This window comes from Sporothrix schenckii, assembly GCF_000961545.1.
Source record: "Sporothrix schenckii 1099-18 chromosome Unknown Cont46, whole genome shotgun sequence".
Taxonomy (NCBI): Eukaryota; Fungi; Ascomycota; class Sordariomycetes; order Ophiostomatales; family Ophiostomataceae; genus Sporothrix; species Sporothrix schenckii.
Genome location: NW_015971147.1, coordinates 85779 through 105123, shown reverse-complemented (window position 1 = coordinate 105123; position 19345 = coordinate 85779). Strand labels below are relative to the sequence as shown.

Genomic DNA, 19345 nt, shown 5'->3' with positions numbered 1-19345 from the left:
AAACGGCCTACCCTCCACACCCCCTGATTCTTGTTGCTGATCGAAAGACCATCTCTCCACCTTCCACGCTTAGTCTCGTCTCTATTTTCGGGGTTGGTACTGTCTACGACGTACAATTCCCTCCTTTCGCCGAAAGAGGCAGTCTGGCACCGATGACAAAGTACTGTTTTCTTTTGCCATTTGTTTCTCTATTTTGTTTCTCTATTCTGTATGTGCGTCGTACTTTGGGCGTGACAGTGGTCTTTCATTCTTCGTTCCTTAGTTCCCATCTCTGCCTGTTCCTGTCATTGTCCCACAGTCTCGTCCCACTCTGCGGGCATAATCTTTTCCCTTTCTTTTTCTTTCTTCTTTCTTCTTTCTGTCAGTTCATTTCTTGTCCCTGCAATTTCAGCAACAACCCTTGGTCGAGAGCGGGCAATAATGAAAATAATAACACAGCAACAACAAGCATCCCAAACACCGCATCGCCAAAGAAGAACGCAAACGGAGTCGCGCGTCCTTCATTTCCGTTAGCCTTTGCCAACCTAGTAAATCAACAGACTGTTCTCCGTAGCTATGCTAGAACATTTGTTGCATCGTAGTCCTTGATTATCATATGCAAACAGGCCCACGGTACCTGAAACTGGGCTAGGCTGTGTCCTTAATTTGAGGTATCAAAAAGATAACGACAGGCGTCATCCGCATCTGTTTGCGCCATTCGGGCTGCCGCTTCGCTCACAGGCTTATGTCGTGCAGTGCTTCTTGTGCTCTTACCTGCAAGCTCCGTCCTGTAGCCACAAATCGGGTTAGTGACAGTGCTGCTCCTGCCCATTTGGCGCCCGCCATACAGTACACTAGCACAAACCACCCCCTTTTTATTTTATTTTCTTTCCACAGCAGGAACTCACCAATTGCTGGCGGACCCGCCAATTTGACTTGCGCCCTCCAGCATCTCAGGCCCGATTTCACGAACAGGGGTATGAAGAAGAGAATCAAACTTAGACAGAAGGGAAAGAAAGAAAGAAAACATTCGGACTCACTCGCTAGCCCGCCACTGGTTCCTTCCCACCCCTGACCTCATACACTCGCTCTTCCCGGTAACAATTCCTTCCCACCTCCCCCATCACCACGGTCGCTCTTCCCTGTTTTGTCTCTCTGTGCCTAGTTGTCGGCTTGTTCCTTCTTTCTTTTTGTTCTTTTGTTCTTTCTTCGTCAGCGACTTCCTAACCTTACTAACCCGACATTCGTTTGCCCAGTCTCTCGCTTTATTTTGGCCTTTCAGCCCCCTCCCCCCCCTTCTCCCTTGTCTCGTTTTTTCTTTGTTTTCGTCAACATCACCTTTCGCTTTGTATCATCATCACCCCGTGCACGCCTGCCTCTCGAACGTGAGCACCGCCAGCCTCCTCCGCCAGCCATCCAACACAGACCACCAACCCCGGTCCGTTTCAGACGCCCTGCTTTGGGATTAGACGCCCTCACGCCTTCCTCGTCTTCTCACTCGTTTCTTTCCCACAGCCTCCTTTACTTGTCTCGCCCGTTTGGACCACTGTCCTTCGTTCTCGGTCCGGCCGTGTCCATCGCTTCTTGTCCCTTCTGTCTTGCGTCTCTCCATCTCGCGTCTCCGAGACATACTCCCTGGCTCTCTTCTTCGAAGATCACCCGTCCCTCGTTTTCACCCATTCTTTGTCGCCCTTAACGGTCTCCATTCTTCATTTCAGACAAGAAATACAGAATACCGGACAGTGCTCTCAAGCTTTGACAATACCGTTATTTCCGTCTTGTCGCGTCCGTGTTACATGCCGCCGATTTGCCTCGACTGGCCTCGAAATCTGCCCTTCTAAAACACTCCGCCCGTTTTTTGTTTTTGGATCGACAAACTTTATTTCTTTTCCGCGCTCTTGGTCTCCTCGGTCGCCTTGGTCGTTTTGGTCGTCTTGCTCTCCCTCCCTTCTCTGCGTCCCCTTCTCTGCGTCCCTTGTCTGGCCCAGTTCAGACCCTTTCCGTCCTGAGCCCGCCCTGGTTTGCTTTATTTTTGTCGTTTCTGGCCCTCGTCCGACCCGGATCATCCAAGCATCTTGAGACACTTGGCACTTACGCATCAGGGGTCGCGCTCAGAACACAGACGCACGAAACCCAGGAAACGCATCCGCGGAAAGAGAGGCAGTGTGCGGAGAAGTACGGTGTGTCTCTTCGCCATTCACCTTACCGACCACATTCTGTGTTGCCCAGACACCGCGAGTGTGCTACCAGCCTTACCACCCTACTCGACGCGGACAGCTCTTTTCCACCAACCATCGCGCCTCTTGGCCCGCCACTCTTGATTTCACCGCCTCGTCTCTTTACTTCATACGTTGTACATCATCAATACATCCATCTCCCATCCGAACCGCTGGCCGGCATAATGCAATCAAGATGATGGTCTTCGAGCACGCAATCGTCGACTCCGTCGTCCCCAGTCCTGGGTCGCCGCCGGGCATGACTGCTTCCAAATCCTCCAAATCCTCCTCCTTCCACTCCATCAGCTCCGACGACAATAGCGTCCTGTCCGACGTCAACCACTTTGAGGACATTGGCCTCGACGACGACGCGTCCTCAATCGCCGCACACCACGACCGTGACGCTGCCGACTTCAAGGCCCGCCCCCATCGTTTCTCGCCCTCTTTCTCGGCGGACCTCCGCGCCGCCTCGCTCCAGTCCGCCTCCACCCACAACCTCACAACCAAACCGCGCGTCTCCTCATCTTCACGCGAGCTTCCTCGCACACGCCCACATGCCGCCAACCGTGACATCACCCCAACCGTCCGGCCCTCTTTTCCTAGCTTGCAGAGCCAAGTCCGCGGCGCCAATGTCCGTAGCACGAGCACGAGCGCACTGACACCGGAAGCCCTGCTTCCCAAGTCCAAGAGAAGCCACGGCAACCGGTCGGCCACGTCCCTCTCCTTCCGCCACCGCAGCCCCAGCCCGAACCTGGTCAACGTCCCGCATGGCCTGAAAGATCCGGCCGTCATCGTCAAGCCGCGTCGCAGCAGTTGGCAGTCCACACACGAGCGGAAGACGTCGGTCCAGTTGGAGATGGAGTGCGACGAAGACGAAGGTGACGATATCCCAGAGGGTCTCATCCTAGACAATGTCCCTATCTCACCACGCCCGCCGTCTGAGCGTTCTCAATCCGTCAACCCCAGCCCCGCCAGCTCCAAGCCCGGCTCGCCCGACCGCGCGGTCAAGGAGCACAGACACCGCAGTGTCGGAAACGGCACACCAGCCACTGCTTCCGCCCAGGGCTCGCTGCGCTCCCCCCAATGGAAGACCGAGCACAACAAGTCGCACAGCGAAGTGGCCTCGCCCATGAAATGGCGCGCCAAGAGCTGGACGAGCGCCCTGTCCGAGCTGAGCTTGGAAGCCAAGAACCTGACGGAGAAGCTCGAAGAGCATGCCGACGAGCTGGAGCTGAAGTCGCAGCAGCGTTCCAGCACCGGTTCGATGCCCGCAGTGCGCCGTTCTTCGACCGGCCCATCCCTCGACTCAAAGACGCGCCACAAATCTGCCCTGCCTGACCTGCCCCCTCTGCGCCGCAGCAACATCATGATCGACCCTCTGCCCGTCTCCAAGGAGAAGGAGGCGGTTCTCTCGCGGACGCGCCCGTCTTGGCTGCCGCCCAAGGACCCTGCCGAGGAGAAGCGCCACCTCAAGGAGTACCAGAAGATGATGGCCTACAGCCTCGAAGCCGAAAAACGTCGCGAGGCCACCAAGCAGGCCAAGTCCGACTGCCGCGATACCGCCGTCAGCAGCCTCATGCAGATCTGGGATCACGACATCATCCCCCGCTGGTCGGTCGCCATTCGCGAGCGCCGCACGCGTGATTTGTGGTGGCGTGGCGTCGCCCCGCGCAGCCGTGGCGCTGTGTGGTCGCGTGCCATTGGCAACGAGCTTGGCCTGACCGAGGCGTCCTTCCACGCTGCGCTCAGCCGCGCGTACGAGGTGGAGGTGCGCGCAAAGACCGAAAACTCCATCGAAGGCGACGAGCAGTACCTGGCCTGCTTCGAGACCATCCGCAAGGACGTCCAGGAGCACACGTGGAGAGACCTCAAGATCTTCCAGGCCGGTGCTCCGCTGCACCAGGGGCTGATGGATGTCCTGATGGCCTACTCCATGTACCGCAGCGACATTGGCTACGTCACCGGCTGCAACACCATTGCTGCTCTGCTCCTCCTCAACCTGCCTGGCCCTGCATCGGCTTTTGTCGCCCTTGCCAACTTGCTTAACCGCCCGTTGCCGCTGAGCTTCTACGCTGCTGATCTCGGCGCCAAGGCATCTGCCTACAACCTCATGCTGCAGACCCTCGCGCAAAAGTCGCCCGTCCTCTACGACCACATTACGAACATGCCCGACTATGACCCCGACTTGTGTCTCAACAGCGTCTTCACGTCCCTCTTTACCAGCCACCTTGCTCTCGACCAGGCTGCTCGTTTGTTCGATGTCTATGTCTTTGAGGGTGACACCATCCTCGTGCGTGCCGGCGTGGCCCTGCTTATGGAGCGGGAGGCAGCACTGCTCGGCACACAGGACATAGCGGCCGTCGTCAAGGCCATTACCCCCGGTGGTGATGGAGCTGACGATAAGCATGTTGTCGTTGCACAGCACGGCGAAGAGGACCGCTGGATGCTGGCGGTCCGCGAGGCCGGTAAGGTCTCGCCTAAGTAGAAGGCCAGCTACATCCAGATGGCACGCAACCTACTAAACGAACCCGACGAGCACGATCCGATCTCTGTGTACAAAACACTCCAAACACGCACGTACAAACGCATTGCACATTGTACACATGCCTGCACATACGCATTCGCATATATAAACTTTTTCACTCGCTACGCCTTATGATCAAACACAACATTTATTTTCAAGACAACACAACGGCATAATCTAACATTGGCTAGAGAGAGCGACAATCTCTTGCCCGTTTATACAATATTGCTTATTTTTTATTTCTTTTTCTACCTCCACCCTTTTACTACTTCCTCTTCTCGTCACTCTTTTACTACTCGTTTTCCACACCAGCGCATTTCAAGATGTGTGTACTTAATTTTCATCTTCTTTATTATTTTTTTCTCTTCATGGGTATACCAACCGTGCCACATACAAGTGGCTATTTGTCTCAGGGGTGTTAATGTTTCTTTCGGTGGAGATTACTTATTGTCACTTTTGCGTTTTTCAAGTAGACTTTTGGATATCGCAATTTTGCTTTTATCAAACGGGAACCCACAGCATTCTCATGGGCCAGGACGAAGGCAATCAATGCAAATTTCATACGGGGCATTTCTTGTTTTCTGGTTCAAGCGTCTTTGATCTGTCTAGAAAGCCCCACTGTCCTTATATTTATACAGCGTTACCTTTTCTCTGGTGTTAATCTGGACAAAGATTTCAGAAGTCGAAGCTCCATTTTTGGAGATCAAAACAAACAACTCGTTTCTTGAACCCCAAGTCCGCTCTTGACTAATTACTTGACTCCGGCTTTGTATGTTGACTACTAACAGTGCAGAAGACCATAACAAAGACTGAAAAGCGCAAGCACAGTCGACTACACTTGACAATGAGTGGATGTTGCCGAACTGGATGGTTGAACAACAAGGCAACCGAAGGTCGTTCAGTTTTTTCCTTCAACCTCTGCCATAGTGCCCTGGATCCAGATCAGTCGAAAGCGTCTTTTCTCCCCGTTTCTACCTGCCACCATCTCCTTGCAAATTACACACCATGACTGTCACTGGTGCTGCTGCGTCCCAAGAGCTTCCAATCTGGGCCCTTCTCGCGACCTCTGATTGCCGACTTCTGTCTTTTCATCAAGCTGCTCGATATGATGCACATTCTGTGCTCTTCACATTTTCAAAGGCACCGGCTTTACGTCCTTCTCTGACGCACCTGTCGCCCGGTGCATAAAAACTTTGGGAAGGGTTCCTTTCCTCCTCGGTATTCTTCTCCATTATGCTCATACAGAGTTACGAGTTGTGCATTTGCAACTAGAATACAAGATTCAAAGTTATTAACGGGCAGCAACGGGGACTACGAGTGGGCGGAAGGACAATGCTCGTCAGCGGGCCACGGACGACAACTGCAATGTCGACTGCCCGACGCTCAAGACGCAGACGAGTGCGACGGCCAACAGTAGCAACAAGGTTATGGATATGCAGACAGATGGCTCGAACAGCTGCACGGCGGCATGGAGGTCAACTGATTCGGAAGGGGAGGCTGGGAGAAGGGAAAAGACGGTGAGAGGCGGGTGTCTCTGTTCAGCCCTGTTCTTGGTCCGATGCGAGCCGCGATCTGCACTGTAGATGGCTTTGTAAGTCGGGCGGTTTGGTTTCTTTCTGTCTGTCTCTCAGATGTCTTTTGAGCCTTTCCCTGCCAACTTTAGACACAGCTGATGCAATTCCTTTCCTATTTGCACCAACTCTCCGGTTTTTTGTCTGTCGAGATATGCAAATGGCTGGCCGTCCTGCGGCCAACTCGAGATCGTGTTTTGCTTCAGCTTCGACGTTGTGCTTCGCATTTCCCAAATGGGCAGCCCTGCTTCGTGATGGATTTTCGTTTCCAGGCGAATCAAAAGATGGGATATATTTTGTAGTACATAAATTTGCCAACACTCTGCATTTATGAAATCTGTTTTTATATTTACAAGTGCGCGTATGTACGTCAATGTGTCACGCTGCCCCCCTGTGCCACTCTTTCCTTCCATACAACGCATATTGCGTATCAACTATTCGACCTGCCGTCCATGTAGAGACTTGGCAAAGCTTCTACAGGGCAGGCATGCTTTCCAAATGTGTTCTGAAAGAGCAAAGGGGGTGTACCGTCACGCGGGTAAGTTCGATCAAAAGGCCACAGAGACAATATGAGCATCGTCCTTTCCCTTGCTTGACGTTCGTGTTGTCATTATCGTCTAGTTAGGACTATGGGACCGTCTCGTTGGAACCTGCGCCGTTTTGATTTGACATATGATCTCGCTGTCTCTTGTCATATGCAAACAGTGAAAAGCAAGTTCAACAACGTTCATATTGCATCCATCACGAGATACAAGCAAAGATGGGGGTTTGGTCAATCACTTCGAGAACATCGCCACCGCGGCCTTGCCGCCTGTCTCAGCGGGAGATGGCCACACATCATGCACCGCACGCACGCATCGTAGAGTCATTGTCAACGCCTGTACAGAGTCTGTTTTACGCTGTTTGCCCCGCTGCTCTCGGTATTGGCCATTGTCGGCCGAGGCCTTTGTCTTATTATATGGAGCTGTTGATTTGACGGAATTTGTCTCAACTGGCCTTTTTCTATGGGCTCTTTTCTCCCCCTCTCCCCCTTTTCTCCCCATTCGCGCTGTTCTTTTGTGGGCTTTCCCGTTTGTCAATTGTAGATCCTCAACAAAGTTTTCAAAATGTGTCTCTTGTCTTTCGTCTTTTCCTTAGAAATTTCCAAGTTTTATTCTATTTTTTTCTCTTATTTTTTTGTCCCTTCCTAATTGCTTTGCTGTGTACCCCATCGACCAACTGTCACATGTTAGCATGCCGTCTGTTTCCGTGCTTTGCCTCTGCTCCGGCTGCATTTGTCCGGTTCCGGCCAGCCTATCGCCGTCCACGAAGCATGGCGTGGTGCCATCGGGCAGAGCGATGAACGTGAACTGCGCAGGCCTCCTTCTTTCCAATGTACGAACGGCACGCCATATGAGAAGCACTGTTACGGAGCAAACACAGGTTGTTTCTTCTTCTTGTCAAACTGCATGGCCAGCATGGTTTCGTACGTTTCTTGGTCGATTTTCCGCGGAGCTGATCCGAGCTGCAAAGCAGCCGTCAAAACTCAATCTCACGGGCGGCTCATTTTTTCCGCGTCTTTTCCGTGAAAGCAACAATTTGCTAGTCGATTATTGATGGTTCTCGGTACGAAGTAGTCCGTACGTAGATGTGCCTGTACGGAGTATGTAAAATTCGTCGATTTGCCTCCGAAGCAATTGACTGAGAATCAATCATATGCTGCTTCGTCTGAGGTGGCCCCTGCTCCGATCGGGGTCTACTGTTCCTTGCTCTCTGCCAATGGACGGCATTTCACACGTGGGATGGGGCCTAGAAAAAGTCGATGGGGGCGAGGGTGGCATGAGAGAAGAAACTGCTTGTATGAGGTGGTACTGTCACTGCAAAATACACCCTTCAGGTACCTTCTGGGACCACGATTGTGGCCTGGCTTCGCTCGTTCCCTCTCTCTGTCCTTTTTTTTTTAATTTTTTTTTTTAGGTTCACTTGCACTTAGCATTTTTTTTAACGTTCGTGCCGCTTTGGCTTGCAGAGCGCACCCTCAACAAAATCCAGCAGCTACCCCAACGGAAAAAAGCGGGCCAGATTTAGACAGAGGGGCGTGTTTTGTGTGGAGGGACCCCTGGGATTGTGGTGGGAAGCCCGTTCTGTGTGTTGGCGGTATCGCATTGAGTGTCCCCACTACGGAGCATTTTTACATGTGACGGTCGACGTTCACGCCCTTTTCACGGCACGCCTTTTCCCTCTCGGCATCCCTGACAGGGGAAACTGCTACCCTGGCACGCCTCTGGTTCGTACCGTCTACTGTAATTCGTACCCACTTTTGCTTCTTGCTCTTTCCTCCTTACAGGAGATCGCAAATCGTCTCATCTGTTCTTCCCCAACTGAGTACTGTTGATGGTCCCACTGTAAAAGGCCGACTTCTGGGTACGATGTACGATTCGTATATTGATTGTTGTAGACCACTGGACCATGTGTACGGAGGTTTCCGTACGCATCGTGGTCCTCTAATTACAGGACACTACGTCGGCAATACGAAGTATGCGCCAGAGCAGCGTGGCGGTCAAAGGCGGTCAAAGCCAAAGAGGCAAGAAAGAGGGATACGTCGTACTGTTCCGTTCGTGACACAGGGAAGGAGCCGCTAGTTGATACGCGGCGCTAGCAATCTTTAATTCTCTTTTATTTTAACATTTATTATTATTATTATTTTAAAGAAAAAAACAGTTGGCTCCCTCGTGCGCTCCCTCGTTTTCTTCTTCCGTCCTCCTATTTCCTCGGGAAAGCGGTCAGGCTGCATGTTCTGAGTGGCCAATTCGTCCTTTGCCGCAGCCACCAAAAAAACAGTGCTTGGCACCAAGACGACGGCTTGAAGGGCAAGGAACGAAGCTGTTCAGTACTACGAGCAGAAGACAGCGGACGTCAGGTTATCTTTTGTCCAAGTTGCTCATTTACTCATTGCTGGAGCGAATTCTCGTGTCCTGCTGTGGCCTGGCCGCATGTTTCTTTCCTAGCGGCACACTGTCTCTCCTGGTTGCTTTCCCTCGTTCCTTCCCTTGTACCTTTTTTTTCTGCCATGACTACTTGCCTGTTGGTCGCTGCTGCTGATTGTGGCACTCCCGTCCAAATTCGTTTGTTCAGCACATCCACATAGTAAGAAAACAATACATACGGAAAGAGCAAACGACGGCAACAGTCATCAGTGTTGGTCAAAAGACACACTTTTCAGCGTTTGGCTATTCTCATCCACTGTTTTTGAGCTGCCACTGCCGCTTCCATACGGCATACATTTTAATATTATGTACTTCGTAGTACTGAGTAAACCAAAGAACGAACTTTGCTGATACTACGATAGCTCTTGCTTAGCCCAGCCGTCTCTCTCCACTACCCTTTTTTTACTCCACAATGCTTTTTGCTTTCGTCGGCCCCATGAGAAACAACACGCCCCCTGCTCTTTCCAGTTGCCGGCCTTTTCCCTTTTTTTCTTTTTTCTTTTCTTCTTCTTTTTATACCCTCAGCTTCAACGCCACTCCTTTTCCACTTGTTTCCCTTGGTTTTGATCCCCTTCTTATCCCACTGCATCTTTGCTTTTATTTCCTTTTCTCCCACACCCACCCTACCATACTTCTTACTCTGTTATTCTTCTCTATCCCCCCTCCCTTTTCCTCCTTTCCGCTTCTTCTCTTCTCACTCTCTTGTATTTCCTCCATCCATCATTTTCTTTCTCTCACTCTTCCCTTTTCTCACTTCTTGCTCACATCCCTACCTTGTCTTCCACCCTAGTGTGGAACAGGCCAGCCAAGAAGGACGTTGTAAAGAACGACATCTTGTCTTTGTAGACTCGTCTTTGGTCTCGTCTCCTCGTTTTTTCCTCCTCTTTTCTCCTCCTGTCCCTACGCACACAGCCGCCATCATGGCCACCGCTACCTCGTCGGCGGCCTCGACGGCCAAGCACGCCGCCCTCCGCCGCACTTTGACCTCGAGCGCCACCGACTTTGACGTCTCGGTCCCTTCCACGGCCCAACAGTCTCCCGTCGACTCGCCGCGCCCTTCGGCCTCTTCGACCTCCCTCTCCTCGCTCTCGTCCATGGACGACATCAGCGCCAAGCCCACCGACAGCAAGGCCGAGTACGGCAAGCTCGTCGACACCTACGGCAACGAGTTCACGGTCCCCGACTTCACCATCAAGGACATCCGTGACGCCATCCCCAAGCACTGCTTCGAGCGGTCCGGCGCCCGCGGCCTCGCCTATGTTTTCCGCGACATGGCCTACCTCGCCATCACCTTTTACGGCTTCCACACCTACAACACCCCCGCGTACGTCCCCAACGTCGTCGCGCGCGGCGCCCTGTGGTTCCTGTACAGCATCATGCAGGGTCTGTTCGCCACGGGCCTCTGGATCCTGGCCCACGAGTGCGGCCACGGTGCCTTCTCGCCCTCCAAGACCTTCAACAACACCGTCGGCTGGGTCCTGCACTCGGCCCTGCTCGTCCCCTACTTCAGCTGGCAGATGTCGCACAGCAAGCACCACAAGGCCACCGGCAACATGGAGCGCGACATGGTCTTTTTGCCCCGCACGCGCGAGGAGCACGCCTCGCGCCTGGGCAAGCTCGTGCACGAGCTGTCGGAGCTGACCGAGGAGACCCCCATCTACACCTTCATCAACCTGCTCCTGCAGCAGCTGCTCGGCTGGCCCAACTACCTGCTGACCAACGTCACGGGCCACAACTACCACGAGGGCCAGCGCGAGGGCCGCGGCAAGGGCAAGAAGAACGGCTGGGGCACCGGCGTCAACCACTTCAACCCCAGCAGCCCGCTGTTCGACAACAAAGATGCCGGCCTGGTCGTCCTGAGCGACATTGGTCTCGGCCTCGCCATCACCGCGCTCGTCCTGCTCGGCAGCACGTTCGGCTGGGCCAACCTGGCCGTCTGGTACGGCCTGCCCTACCTGTGGGTCAACCACTGGCTCGTCGCCATCACCTATCTGCAGCACACCGACCCCTCGCTGCCGCACTACACCCCGGCCGAGTGGAACTTTGTGCGCGGCGCCGCGGCCACCATCGACCGCGAGTTTGGCTTCGTCGGCCGCCACCTGCTGCACGGCATCGTCGAGACGCACGTCCTGCACCACTATGTCAGCACCATCCCCTTCTACCACGCCGACGAGGCGACCGAGGCCATCCGCCCCATCATGGGCCAGCACTACCGCGCTGACGTCGAGGGTGGCTCGCTGGGCTTCCTCAAGTCCTTGTACACGAGCGCGCGCATGTGCCAGTGGGTCGAGCCGAGCGCCGAGGCCACAGAGAAGGGCAAGAACATCCTGTTCTTCCGCAACCACAACGGTCTGGGCACCAAGCCCATCAAGATGGCGCCCCCTTCGTAGGCAAAGCTCACTTGACTGGCCTTGCGGATGGGGGATGGGTATGGGGTTGCAGAGGGAAACAGCTCGTTTCACTCCAGTCATGCGGATTTGATGCCAACGAGCTCTCCACACTTGTGTCTTTTTTGGTCTTTTTTGCCTCGCGTTGATTTAAAAGGGACGTCGTCCCTTTCCCTCGATTTATCTCGACGACCCGTATGATCCATATTATATAAAGACGGTATCTGAATTTTTTGAATTTTCTTTCCCTGTTTTTGTGTCCTGTACACGACGTGGGGAGTTCTTGTTTGATTCATTTCGAATTTTTGTGATAAAGTATAATAAACCGCGACAGACAGGTTGAGGCAGAGCCGAGCGAAAAACGAGCGTTGGTCGGGGGCCAAGGAAGGACGGGACTCGGGAGAACGGACGACCTGTGACTCGTTATGCCCCCGTTTCTTTCCTCTCCGGGCGCTCTGTTTTTATCGTTTCGTGAGACGTCTACTCGCAAATCTTGCAATCTTCAAAAGCTGTTCCCAATGAAGGACATTGACTGCGTGCATGTAGGTCGCGATCTCCGGTAGTTTCGACAGAGGAGAGAGGGACTGGTCGAGTAACGAAGGCGTTTGTCGAACGACAGAAGACAGTCGAGACGGAGATTGACGAAAGGGAAAAGGAGAGACGAAAGAGAAATGAAGGCAAAGGTTAGAAGCGAGAGAAGGTCCGGATTAAAAGGAGGGGGAAAGAAAGGTACAAATAGGACTTGCTGACAATTTGGCCCTTCGCCTCCGCTTGGGGTGGCATCCGTCCCGATTGGGAGGCTTTGCCGTTCAAGCCTCCTTGTTTTTATGTGTCGTGTCTGGGTGTGAGGGGACGGTGTTCCGGGCTGTCCGGAGCGGAATTGGTGTGTGACGGGTTGTGGTGGAGTGGTGGTGGTGCAGTTGCAGTGGATGCCCACTGCCGCCCCTAAAAGTCGATCAACAAAGGCGGGGAAATCGTGGCCGAGTGCGACGTAAAGATCGCGCAGTGAGCCGCACGGGATTCAATCGACTGTCTCAATTACGTCGTCGAGTGCGAATGCGAGGCGGCAGAGCGACCTTGGACAAAACAGGATATGTCCTGCGAGTCGGGATTTATTCTTTTATTTATCTTTTGGGACATATGCACCATTTGTCAGACTACCGTCTTGCCGGGCGTGGGATGGCCGTTCGAAAAGTCAAAAATTGTTTGTCAGACGGCAGAGCCATCCATGCGGCGGCTGTCCAGTCCTTTTTCTTGCAGGATGCTGAAATAAAACTTTATTTTTGGCATTGAGAGAGAAAGCATTGCATACATATTTATTGTCCTTTACTCCTTTATTACCGTCCGTGGACAGCATGTCATCCATCATGTTCCTTATCCTCGCGTCGTTATTCATGATCTTGATGAAATTCGTCGCAGAAAATGGCAAGACAAATTGCAGAAAGTTACAGAAAATTAAAGTCATAAGTGGCGTCAAATAGTAAAGATCACCGCACGACGACATCAACAGAGCTACCCGTCAGAAACGAATATGGCAGCTCACCACCCACCACCCAACACTCTTCACTCGGCACCACTTCCATTGCTTTCTCCGGCAACAACCGGCGGGAACACCGTGTAGCGGTAGACGTGGATAAACTGGCATTTCCTCTTCTTTCCTGTCTGGCTCTTATCATGGAGAGCGGCGCTTGTTTTGCTGCTGCTTGTTTCACGGGACGGCGTCTCTTTACACAGCGGTGGTGGGATGTTCTTGTCGCGGGCAGGCGCGTCTACAGAACACTTGGCCGCCTGCAGTCGAGCCACAAAGGATGTAATACGCTAGTTATCGGCGTGGCCGACGTCGTCACCGCCGTCCTCGACATCGCTGCTGTATCCCGGTCCCCAACCTCCGGTGCCGTATGGGTTTTCCACAACCGGGCCTCCCGCTGGGTGTGTGGCGCCCGCCTTTTCCATAGTTCCGTTCGTGTTCTTCGTGACGGGCGTGCCGCGATACTTCTTGGTCGGGTAGGGCAGGCGACATCTGGGGCCGGGCGAGTATGGGCTCGACCGCGGCGGCAGGCAGAGCGGCGTCTTGGGCGTAAAAGCCATCAGCTCATGCTCTTTCTGCCGTTTAAGAAATAGGGCCTGCTGATCCTTCTCCTCGTCTTTTCCCTTCAACTTCTGCTGCTCCTTGAGATAGGCCTGGCGCTCTAACCGGCTGGCGTTGTGGGCCGCCAGGCGCAGACGCTTGTCCAGCTCGTTCTCGGTGTCGTTGGCCGATGCTGACACCGAAGCGTCGTCGGCGGCAGTGGAACCCCGGGTTGACAAAGGAACCTCGACTGTGTCCGAGCTGCTGTTCTTTGTCAGACTGTTCGTTGTATTGTCGTTGGCGTCATCAGCAATGGTCGTCGTAGCAGTATCGGTAGCCGCGGCACCATCCTAGGAGGTCCTCGGTATCTCCGTCTCTGTCTTCGACCACGATACGGCTTTCTCCAATCGCTTTCTCTTCTTCGTCTTCTTTGTCTTCTTCTTATTCGTTTCTGTTGCTGACTCGTTCGGCCTCAGCTCCTTCGCTTCGCGTGTCGCGTCAAACGACTTGGCGGCTTTGGACGCTGCCCGTGCATTTGCAAAAGCGAGACTGCGTTTCGCCGTCGTACGATTTGGCCTCACTCGTGCTGCTTGCCGATCCTTCACAGCATGACACATATGTTTGTTGTCTTGCTTCGGACTCTTCATCGTCCACGGCATGTCCGAGCTGGTGTCACTGTTGAATGGCTTGGGGTCTGATTCAGAGCGCGCGGTAGGTACATTCGCAGCTTTGGGGACTAAAGTTGAAATGTGGCTGATGTGCCGTTTCCTGCTTTTCAACCCCATCTTGTCCGTCGTGGTGCGGACACCTTTCAGCGAAGCATTCGATGGTGTTGAGGAGTGGGTGAGAGAGTCTTCTCGACAAAGTCAGCCGAACCGTGTTTTTGTTCTTTCAAGTTGCAGAAAGAAGGAGAGTTGAAGATGAAGGATCCCAAAGGCTCCCTACCTGCTTTTGCGAGGCATCTTGTCTAATGTTCACTTGACCGTGAGCATTCACTCAACAACATGCTGTCTCATCGAAACGCGTTCTTTGCGAGAAGTGCAGAGCGGTCTGACAAGTCCATCACCGGACTGCACGGTCAAGAGTCCCAACAGAGCAGTATTGTCATGGCTCCGTGAAGCGGTGTGCATACGTTCGGTCGAGGTTGTGATTAGCACCCTTGCCTTTTAAGGAAAGAGCCTCACCAGGTTATTGCGATTGCACAGCAAGAGTTGAGATGTGAAGTCCACGTGATCATTTCTACAGCAAAAAAAGGGGAAAAAAGGAAAAGCAGCAAACTGCATGACGGCACACACCAGGTACGTATAGGTCAGGTTCAAGATTGGCTTCAAAGGATGTGGGTATTAAAAACAGAGTATCATGAAAAGTTGTAAAGACCCGAGTTTGTGAGTATTAACTCCTTCCGTCTGTTTGCCCCCGTGGGACAGTCTTATTGTACAGATGTAACTCAGACATCGACAAAGACGGAACGAGAAATGGGACACGAAAACAGGTTATCACACGAAATGTAGCGGTCACGTCGTCATACATGTCCTAGTTGTCCATCCCGATGCCTCCTAGACAAGACAGTGTGCCATTGCTGTTGGAGATGCCAGAGTCTGTAGGTTGTTAGTGATATCCTAACCACATTCACATACCACTTTATTTCGCTTCGCTTCGCTTACCTAGATCAATCGTAGAGTTGGCCTTCACGCCACTCAACGTCGCACACGAACAGCCCAGGCTCGTCCGGCCGACGACATGGCAGCTCGAGCAGTAGAGCGAGAATTTGCCATAGATTGACCATGTAAGCACCGCCGTCGAGTCGTCGATGCCCAGGCAGAGGTTGAGGTCGAGCGTACTGTTGTGAAAAAGCGGTGTGGCCGTACTGTCCGTGTTGTTTGTGCTGCTTGTGCTATTTGTGCTGTTTGTGCTTTTTGTGCTGTTGAGGGCCTCGGTGGTCGTCACGCACGATGCCGACAGCAGGCTGAGATGGCCCAGACGGCTGGTGTGCAGTACGGGGTCCTCGCACGTCGTGGTGAAGTTGGAATAGGCTGCAGAGGCCTTGCATAGAAGCATGTAGAGGCCGAAGAGGACCCGATGGCCCTTGCTGAACAAGCTCATCGCTGTTGCGGCTGTGGGGGCTGAAGCTTCAAAGGTTGATGCCGCGATCTTTGTGGTCGAATGGGTGAGGATATCGGCCACCTCGACGTAAAAGATAAGGCCAGACAAAAGTCGACAAAAGTCAGAAAACGGCAGCAATTGCTGTCTATTTCCAGGCAGGAGAGGAGGCTCAGAGTGGAGAGAAGGGCGATCTGGGGTATTGTCGAGTTCGGGATGCTGTGAACAAAATAAAGATATAAAAGTACCAAGAGAAAGAAAGAGGCGAATGATTCTTTAGCCTGAACGCGTTCTTTCCTAAATCACCATTAAGAGAAAGGTACAATCGGCCATATTCTCTCTTGGCGCGCGTATTGCTCTTTCCTAAATAGCCAGATTAAGGTACAGAGAATCGGGAAAGCGACCACGCACGGGACATGGCCATGATGGGAAAGAGTGACCAAGCCGTAGTGGTGCAACAAACACGACTCCAGCAACACGTCTTGACGAGATGAGACTGTTACTCAAGGACCGTTTCATTTCTCGCATGTCCAAGGGGGACCACACAGTCATAGTTGCATATTAGCAAGCAGTACGAGAGTAAACAAGTTTCCTACTTTTTTATTTCGTAATGAACCGACTTTAAGAAACACTGCGTTCAGAGAAATAAAATAAGAAAAAAAGCCGAGAGAACCGCATTATATCTCGGCCTTCTCTAATGCCTTTACATTGGACCTGACTATCAAACAAAAATAAGCAGAACAAAAAATGACAAAAACGAATGATCCCAGACCGTCCACCCGGCCCACCATTTTTTGGGGCTCTTGGCAAAAGACAAAAGACTCTTAGACTTTTGGCGTGCACGAGACCGCGGCCCATTTTACTGCACAATTTCCTCCGTCTCCTCGAGGACCTCCTCGACAATCTCCTCGACCACCTTGTCCTGATCCTCAACGGCACCCAGGGCCTCCGTCTTGGCCTTGAGCATCTCCTCGACGACGTTGGCGGAGATGTTCTGTAGCTCGCGCTCCTCGGCCAGCTCCTCCTCCATGGACTCGCGGAAGCTGTACCACTCGGCCAGCAGCTCGCGGCGGCGGTCCACGACTTCCTGGTCGGCGCCGGCTATCCGCTCGGCGTCCTCCTGGTCGAAGACGCGCGAGTATTCGCGCAGGTTCTTGCGGATCGCCTTCTGCTCTTCCTTGGACAGCAGCGTCGGCGGGCGCGGGCGCCACTGCAGCTGCTTGAACTTGTCAATTGGCTCCTCGCGCAGCAGTTCGCCCTTGAAGTTGTACATGTGGTAGCCGTTCTCCATCGAGTGCTTCCACGCCGACGCCCACGTCGCCACGTACCGGCCAGAGGGGTCCCACTCCACGTCCGTCACGCCGTAGTGGTCGGCGGTGTTCATGAGCTGCAGGTTGGCAGTCATGTCCTTCTCGGCCTCGGGCTTCTCGCCCTCGTAGTCGACGTCAAAGAACTCGAGCTCCGAGCTCTGCTGGTTGTGCACGGTGGCGACCACGACGAAGCGGCCCTTGGGCGACCAGTAGATGGCGTTGCTGTTCTTCTTCTCGAGCGTGCGCAGCAGCTTGAAGTTGCCGACCGCGTTGCCCTTGGCCTTCTCGGGGCAGTAGAACGACACGGACGTCTTGGGCGGCACGGCCGTCGGGCCCACCGGCTCGGTCGTCGTGATAATGACGAACCGGTCGCCCTTGGGCTCCCACGCAAAGTTGATGACCGTGTCCTTGATGGTGTCGAGCACCTCGACGGGCACGCCCTTCTCCTTGACGCGGAAAATCTCCAGCGTCGTGGCCTGCGACTTCTTGGACTTGGAGTGGCGGTCGACCTTGACGCACAGATACGCGCCCTCGGACTGCCAGTGCAGCTTCGCGTCCGACACGCTGAACAGGTTCAGCGTGCGCACAATCTCCTTGGACGGGATGCTCATGAGGCCGACCTTGGCAGGGTTGCTGCCAATCTCGGGCGTCCAGTAGCAGAACAGCTGCTCGTACGTCTTGACGCCGTCGCGCTGCGGCCGCGCGGGTGCCCAGTCAAAGTCCATGACACCCTCAATCTTGATCGTCGTCTTGTCCAGCAAGTTCATGCGGGGCAGTTCGTAGACGGAGATGGACTGGCCCTGTGTTAACCGCGCAACGTACTTGTCGTCCGACGACCACTTGAAGGCCGGCCACGGCTGTTTCCGGGGCGCCTTGACGCCGTCGGGGCCCTCGGCACCGGGGCCAATGGGGATGTCGATGTTGGCAAACGACCGCAGCGGCTTGGCCGTGGCAATGTCCCAGATGACATAGTTCTTGCCGTCGTCGTCGATGGACAGCGCGGGGTGGCCCTCCTCGGAGATGGAGATGGGGCGGTTGGACCACGTGACGAGGTAGTTCTCCTGCGGCGAGAAGGCGACGAGGTTGACAAAGGGATGGGGGAACCGGCCGACACGGTCCCACTTGGGGCCTGCCCACAACTGCACACCCTGGATGTGCACCGACGTCAGGTATGTGCCCAGCGGCGACCACTGCACGAAGCTCTCGGTCCAGTTGGGACGGTCGACGATAACCTCCTGGTTGTCCTTCTCGTTATTCCAGACAACGGCGACGTTGTCGCCGCGGTACTGGACGAACTGGTCGCGCCCGCGGCCGCTGGGATCGGCTAGGAACGAGCGCAGGTGGTCGCGGGGCACAAACTCGTCAATGTGTGGTGGCTCGTACTCGTCGTGGATGCGGCCCTCGCGGCCGTACCGCTCAATGTCGGTCAGCTTGTTGACGCGCAGCGTGTGGCGCTTGTCGAGCGCGACGTTGTCGAGTTGCCGGACGGCGGCCGCGGCCTCGCCGGCAGACGAATACTCCACGAAAGCAAAGCTGGGACGCATGTTAGACAAAGCGATGGCAAAGGTTATGGCAAAGTGTATGGCCGGCAAACCAAGGTAGACGAGACAGCGGCTGCCGAACGCACGCTGCCACCCCCCAGACTACTCACCCAAGAGACTTTCCGTCCTCGCCCTTCATCGGCATCTCGATGCTGTCCTCACGCGCACGTCCCACCGTGTTGAGCTTCTTCAGCAGGAACTTGACCAGCTTCGGCTTCTGCTCCTCCGTGACGACCGGCAGGCCGTCAATCACAACAAACGTATCGAATCCCTGCTCCAGCTGCACCTCGTACTTTGCGCGCAGGTCGGAGATATCGACCTCATCCTCGTCGTACTCGTCGTCGTCGAGATCCGCCTCGCGGAGGTGGTCGAAAGAGGGCGCCATGCTGGGTGGTGGCGGCAGCGTATGACGAGTAAGCTATTGGCTATTGATTATTTTGTGATGCCCTTGTTAAGATGTGCGTGATAGGTGCGGTGTATGTGTTGTATTGCGAGGACTGTTGTGCGTCGAGTGCCGTCTGCTTTCGTGATGCTTCCAGATTTGGCGACTTTGGGAGAGGGCGTCGATTCCTATTTTTTTTGCGTTTTGCACGCCCATAGCCCACCAACACTGTGCAAAAAGTGCAAAAGTGGGTCTGGGTTTTCTGAGCCCCGCCAAAATTACAGCAAAGGTCCCCTGGACA

General features: G+C 54.0%; 5 protein-coding genes across 5 annotated transcripts; 2 read left to right on the top strand and 3 right to left on the bottom strand.

Annotated features, from left to right (window-relative positions):
• Window positions 1–2391: 2391 nt before the first annotated feature.
• SPSK_00089 (TBC domain containing protein) lies at window positions 2392–4680 on the top strand (the record flags this gene model as incomplete). The annotated part of the gene is made up of 1 exon (XM_016727069.1): window positions 2392–4680. One exon carries the CDS (start codon window positions 2392–2394, stop codon window positions 4678–4680), a length of 2289 nt encoding a protein of 762 aa, XP_016586361.1.
• A 5496-nt stretch (window positions 4681–10176) lies between these two features.
• SPSK_00128 (omega-6 fatty acid desaturase (delta-12 desaturase)) lies at window positions 10177–11646 on the top strand (the record flags this gene model as incomplete). The annotated part of the gene is made up of 1 exon (XM_016727108.1): window positions 10177–11646. The coding sequence occupies one exon, from the start codon at window positions 10177–10179 to the stop codon at window positions 11644–11646; it is 1470 nt and encodes a 489-aa protein (XP_016586360.1).
• Window positions 11647–13461: 1815 nt separating this feature from the next.
• On the bottom strand, window positions 13462–14496 carry SPSK_00154 (uncharacterized protein; the record flags this gene model as incomplete). Its single annotated transcript, XM_016727134.1, has 2 exons — window positions 13462–14061; window positions 14107–14496. The coding sequence occupies 2 exons, from the start codon at window positions 14494–14496 to the stop codon at window positions 13462–13464; spliced, it is 990 nt and encodes a 329-aa protein (XP_016586359.1).
• A 748-nt stretch (window positions 14497–15244) lies between these two features.
• SPSK_00181 (uncharacterized protein) lies at window positions 15245–15814 on the bottom strand (the record flags this gene model as incomplete). Its single annotated transcript, XM_016727161.1, has 2 exons — window positions 15245–15309; window positions 15376–15814. The coding sequence occupies 2 exons, from the start codon at window positions 15812–15814 to the stop codon at window positions 15245–15247; spliced, it is 504 nt and encodes a 167-aa protein (XP_016586358.1).
• An 856-nt stretch (window positions 15815–16670) lies between these two features.
• On the bottom strand, window positions 16671–19047 carry SPSK_00088 (translation initiation factor 3 subunit B; the record flags this gene model as incomplete). Its single annotated transcript, XM_016727068.1, has 2 exons — window positions 16671–18654; window positions 18773–19047. 2 exons carry the CDS (start codon window positions 19045–19047, stop codon window positions 16671–16673), a joined length of 2259 nt encoding a protein of 752 aa, XP_016586357.1.
• Between the last annotated feature and the right edge of the window lie 298 nt (window positions 19048–19345).